Source organism: Theobroma cacao, chromosome 6 (assembly GCF_000208745.1).
Source record: "Theobroma cacao cultivar B97-61/B2 chromosome 6, Criollo_cocoa_genome_V2, whole genome shotgun sequence".
Taxonomy (NCBI): Eukaryota; Viridiplantae; Streptophyta; class Magnoliopsida; order Malvales; family Malvaceae; genus Theobroma; species Theobroma cacao.
This window is the reverse complement of record NC_030855.1, coordinates 7,025,604-7,031,981: the sequence shown is the minus strand read 5'-3', so window position 1 is coordinate 7,031,981 and position 6,378 is coordinate 7,025,604. Positions and strand designations below refer to the sequence as shown.

The 6,378-nt window shown below is 32.7% G+C and overlaps 1 protein-coding gene across 1 annotated transcript; it reads right to left on the bottom strand.

Moving 5' to 3' along the window:
* LOC108662420 lies at positions 2,390–2,827 on the bottom strand. The gene has a single exon (XM_018122777.1). The coding sequence runs from the start codon at positions 2,825–2,827 to the stop codon at positions 2,390–2,392; it is 438 nt and encodes a 145-aa protein (XP_017978266.1).

Below are 6,378 nucleotides of genomic sequence, written 5' to 3'. Positions count from 1 at the left end.
TATGGTTGTAAATGCAAATATGTAAGCATTTGTTTTGTTGAAATTTGGAAGTTTACATGTGTTACATGTTGCTATTGTTATTTTAGCAGGATGACTTGTTTTAAGGGAAAAAGGAGACTTTTTCCTTGATGTTCTGGTTCTTGCTGCAGCGAGAATGAAGTTCGCTATAGCGAGAAACTTTCTATCCATTTTGCTAACTTGTGGGTTTTTGTCATATTTTCTATTTCTTTGGTACCATAGTTGAGCATGGATTTTTGTAAAGTGATTTACTCATGTGGGGTTTACATGAGGGGTTTAAAGGAGCTAAAACAATTGCATGGTTTTGAGAAAATGAATGCATCAAGATTTCGATAAACATTCCTTATGGTATGCTTATTCCCTTCTTGTTCACTCACTGAGTATTGTACTCATGTTTTATAAAAATTCATGTTTTCAGATTAGGTGACTGTTGGACCCTAGATCGAGGAGTCCCCGTAGTGCATCTCTTGGGTATGTGTCTGGCATTCGATAGTAATCCCTTTTATTATAAATGTCTTCGCTGAAAGTCATGGGTCATTTTGTATTGTGAATACAATCTAACAATGTGAATATGTGTATGCAATGTAAATTGCTAAATACATGACTGGTATAGTACATGTATATTATTATCGATAATGCCATTATGTTTTGGCTATGTTCACACCAGGGAAAAGGTGTGTGTGTATGCATGATATGATAAATTTGTTAAGCAAAGGTAAATGGATAGGCTTGCTTGGGCTTAGTGAGCTATGCTCATTGAGCTCATGAGCCGGTCATGGCCCGAGAAATTGGGTCGTGACATTGGGTATCCACGGGTACCCTGTAACAAGGTACCCATTGTCATTGTTATACCTAATATCAATTTCTAAGAAACTTTAGCACTAGTGGCTCGATTAGAGACTATTTGATTGCTTACAGCATTGGCTACTACATTCCACTGGAAAATCTTTCACTTGGATATTAAATCAACATTTTTAAATGGGAAGGTTGATGAAGAAATTTATTTGGAGTAACCTCTAGGATTTGAACTTTGTTTTGGACAAAGAAAGGTGTACAAACATCACAAGGCTCTTTATGGATTGAAATAAGCACCTTGTGCTTGGTATAATAGGATTAAAACCTACCTGCTCGATCAAGGATTCCAAAAGAGTCCTAATGAAGTAACTCTTCATGTGTTAAAACATCAATGGCATTGGCATAAAATTCTCGAACAATACGTAATATAGCCGTCTCAGGTTGCTAACAAATTTTTTCCCATTATCGCTCATTAATAATCCTATGACCAAGACCATAAAGGCTAGGATGAAGATCCATACCATGCTCCATAATTGGAATTTGTGCAATAGGGACTGTGAATGCCTTGTAGCAGCCTCAGCAAAAACAAACTCACTCCGATCAAAACGAGTCATACTTCCATTACCTCTAGCTCCCATTTTAGGAGCCATAAAAAACTCAACAACTTTGCAGCAATTTAAACACAAGTTTGAACAAATTATGCAACAACTTTCTCACTTCTATCCACAAATATTGCTACCAAATTCAGTAGTGCACAAATACTCCTAATTCCACAAGTTACTATGCAAATGCAAAAATTTTTTACTGTTCACAACTTCTTACCATCAAATGTTCACAATAATCAATGGAGAAGAAGTAATTTGCAAGCACACAAAACACAATCTCAAAATTGTTACAAACCCACTAATCAACAACTACAAACTCTTCTTTAATATCAAAATCTACCAAAGAGAAAAATCATCAAAGAACACAACAACCTTCTTGAATTTTCTATAGAAAAATTGGTTGTGGAATGAGTGGAGATGATTTGGTGGCTTCCAAGCTTTGATTTAGTGCAAAGTTTGAGAAGCTTGTTTTTGAGTGGGTAATTTATAGAGAGAGAATATTTGGTTTTAGAGTGAGAAAAGAACCCTAAAATGTGAAAAAGATGAAGAAAGGAAAAAAAGGCTAGTTTATAAAGTGGGGGGCTCGAGCGGGCGTCGAGGTGTTTTAATCTTGACCCCTTCTATGGTAGATACACGGGGGTAGGACAAAGGCAAATGTCTTAGCGTTGGGCAAAGGGCACAGCGACTCTACACTCTCGACTTTTTGTATGGGAGGGTGCATCACGAGTTGGCATTACAGCTTTCACACAAAGGGTGTCGTGACATCGTTTTGATTTTTTTTTAATTAAGTACTTGCAAAACAAAAGACAAAAAAAATAAAATCAGGAATTAAAACATAAAATGTAAAATAAAATTTCAAGTAAAAATAACACTAAATAAACTTACAAAAAAAATATACTTTAGTTTAGAAAACTTGGGTTGCTTCCCAAGTAGCGCTGGCTTTATAATCATTAGCCAAACTTCTTTCTAGTTCATTTAGGGTCGGAAAGGTTGATGGAGGATTGTTGACAATCAATGTCATCTCCCCAATAATCCTTTAACCATTGCCCATTCACTTTGAATGTTTCATTTGTTATACCATCCATTATCTCCATTGCACCATGTGGAAACACCATTGATACAATGAAAGGCCTCGACCATCTTAATTTAAACTTGCCTGAAAATAGCTTCAAGTGTGAGTTCAACAATAACACATGTTGACCAAGCTCAAAATGATGCTCAACAATCTTTTGATCATGCCATCTCATTGTCTTTTCCTTGTAGATCTTGGCATTTTCATAGGCATCAAGTAGAAATTCATCCATCTCATTTAGTTGAGATAGATGTTTCTCACTAGCAACTTCAAGATCAAAACTCAATTTCTTGATGGCCCAATACGCATTTGCTTTAACTCCACTGGAAGATGACATGCTTTACCAAAAACCAATCTATATGCAAACATACCAATTGGTGTTTTATAGGCAGTCTGATATACCCATAATGCATCATTCATTTTTAGCCCAATCTTTTCTTGAGAGAGAAACAATCTTCTCCAAAATCCTCTTTATTTCTTTGTTTGGGACTTTAACTTGTCCATTGGTCTATGAATGATAAGCACTTGCAACTTTGTGTTTAACTCCATACTTAGCAAGAATTGCTTCCAAATAATTGTTGTAAAAGTGGTTGCCTTCATCGCTTATAATTGCTCTTGGTGTGCCAAATCTAGTGAATATGTTATTTTTTTAAGAATTTCAACACCACCTTAACATCATTCGTAGGCAAAGCTGAAGCTTCCATTCACTTATAAACATAGTTCACCACTACCAAAATGTAACGATTGTTGAAAGAAAAGATAAATGGTCCCATGAAATCTATACCCCATACATAAAAAATCTCCACTTTGAAGATGCTATTGAGCAATATCTCATGTCATCTATAAATGTTCCTCACTCTATCACAATGCATAACAAAATTGTGAGTATCCTTAAAAAGTCTAGGCCAATACAAACCTAACTGAAGAACTTTCGCTATTATTCTTTCTCCACCAAAATGGCCCCTATAGTCTAAAGAATGACAATGCTTCAAAATGCTTTCAACCTCTTCGTTTGGGACACATCTTCTCAAAATTCTATCTTCACATTGCTTAAATAAAAATAATTCATCCCATACATAAAATCTTACATCATGAAGAAATTTCTTTCTTTGATGGCTATTCAGATTATGAGGCAGAAGTTTACTTGCAATATAATTTACGTAGTCAGCATATCAAGGTAATTTCCCTTGACCAATAAGCAATAATTGTTCATCAAGAAAAGTTTCATTAATCAGAGTTAAGTCCTTACCTTGGTTGTCATTCTCCAACCTTGACAAATGGTCTGCTACCTGAGTTTTCATACCTTTTCTATATCTAATTTTGAGATCAAATTCTTGAAGTAATAGAATCCATCATATCAACCTTGGCTTGGCATCTTTCTTAGTAATCAAGTACTTAATTGTGGCATGGCCAATGTACACAATAACCTTTGTGCTAACCAAATATGAACGAAATTTATCAAATGTATAAACAATAGCTAATAATTCTTTTTCAGTGGTGGTATAATGCATCTGAGTTTCAATCAAGGTCTTACTAGCATAATATAGAATGAAAAATGTTTTAAAATGCTAAACTTTCAAAAGTAAAACAATGGAAGTTTGTCTTCCAATTTCAATTCCAAAGCAATGTTTGATACCTTTTTTCTCAATAATCACCTTCTTCTTCCTTGCAGATTTTTTAGCTAAGCGATTTATAAAACCTTCCAACACCATCATCGTTATTTAGCTTAGTTGTTGGCTTTCATTATTAGTCACTGCTTCAATCTCTTTCTTCAATTTCTGCCACAAACCACTATCATCAACATTTTCTAACTCTTTTAACGTTAACATCTTTGATTTTTTTTCAACCTTTCCAAGAACTCAAGAATGGCAAATTTGTTGAGAAACACTATGAAAGATATAATTACTGTGAATAATTTCTCTAAAATCGCTTGTTAATATGAATATATAAAGGTTTTGATTCCTAATTCTAAATGGAATCAAATTACTTTTGAAAGTAGCTTGGTAACAAAGTTTGATTATCTTGACTATTAAACAGTATTGATTTTCTAAGTTTAGTTGGTTCAAGACATATTAGTTTCCCAAGCTTAGTGCATGTAAGAAAAATATATTCATCTATTTAATTTTTTATATAAAGGGTTTTCTCTAATTGCTTATGATATAAAAGCCAGAAAAACAAACCTTCAGTTTTTTTATTAGCCATAAAGTTTTTATTTAAAATAATTTGTAACCCGTTTAAGAAACAAAAGTGTGAATGTCAACTTATATTCCTATATAAATCGCCCTTAGCAATATAGACCTTGCACAAATTATCTTATGTTATTTCTTTACAAAAAGAAACCAACAACCCTATACAATCCCAAAAGCAACCACATTAATCAACTTAGAAGTAGTATTAAGAAGCAACTGATAAACATGCTAAGCACATCCCTCGAACCCCGCATACAAAAGTAGTGCAAATAATTAATTAAACCTAAATAAAGAATTAACACAATCTTAAGCCAAAATCAATACCAAACATTATAGACTTCTAGCGATAATCACTCACCTAAAAACGCATTAGAGCCCATGTTATATAATTAGAAAGCAACTTTATTCACTGTACCATATCTCCTAGGCACTATATTTATGTGGAGATTACCAAACCGACTAGATACTTTAACCATCCTTTGCCCATCCATCAATTCACAAGTTAGTTGACCTTTCCTTGTTTAATCCATTTTTACTCGCCTTTCTTACCTTCTATTGACTTTTTTAGCTTTTTCAGCCTTTGAAGCTCTCTCCACCACCTCCATGACATTCTTAAACTCCTATAAATCACCTTCCATTCAAAACATCCCCGTACATATTATTGGGTGAGGGCTGATCATGCATCAAATATAAATAAAATGCAACAGAAATAAATTTAAAATTAAATTACGCCTCATTTTCCTAGGATCTCTTTCATGCCAAGTTCAGTACAGAATTAAATTAAAAAAAATAAAATATATATGATAATATGAAGTTTACCTAAATAACAAAAGTTGATGAATCTTTTGTTAAATAACCAAATCAACATTTAAAAAGCTTAACCACTTCAGCTCGGATGTTGCAAAGCAAAGCTGTCCGAGGAATCCTTGTGCAGCCTTTAATGGTGATCCACACTAATGAATTAGAAAATCCTTCTTTAAGGATTGAGAGTGCTATGCCTTGATAATGTGCTAGCAAAGATGAGTTTCATAAACTCATAATCCACACAAAATTGTGCAGTTAAACACACAAAAGAAATCAAGTGATTGAAAAATTATTTTTCTTCACACAAGGAATGGCAAGACGAAAGGAATTTCTCATGTGCCGTTCACTTAATTTTTCAACCGTTCTCTCTCATTTTGTTTGAAGGCTATAGCAAGGTATTTATACCTTGGATTAATTTTAAAACCTAATTACAAAACTATTTTGTAATTACCAATTAATCCAATAATTTGAATAAATAATTTAATTAAGTCCTTAAGAAGACCAATTAACTTAATTGTTTAATTTAATCAAATAGGTCTAATAACTTAATTAAATAATTTAATTAATTAAGCTCAACAATTTAATTAAATAATTTTAATCAATTAGGCCCAATGACTTAATTAAAAAAATTTAATCAATTAGGCCCAATGACTTAATTAAAAAAATTTAATCAATTAGGCCCAATAACTTAATTATTTAATTTAATTAATTAGGTCTAATGACTTAATTAAATAATTTAATTAATTAGGCATAACATAATTAAACAATTTTATTCAAGTGCTTGAGAAGCTCATAACTTCTAATTTGATTAAGTCCAACTTAATTATGTCAAACCCTGTTCTATAAAATAATTACGACGTCATTTACATGCTCAATAGAATGTTTACAGATTTAG

Excerpts from the sequence above, each read along its gene's own strand:
- LOC108662420 (XM_018122777.1), bottom strand. The coding sequence starts at position 2,827 with ATGTCATCTTCCAGTGGAGTTAAAGCAAATGCGTATTGGGCCATCAAG.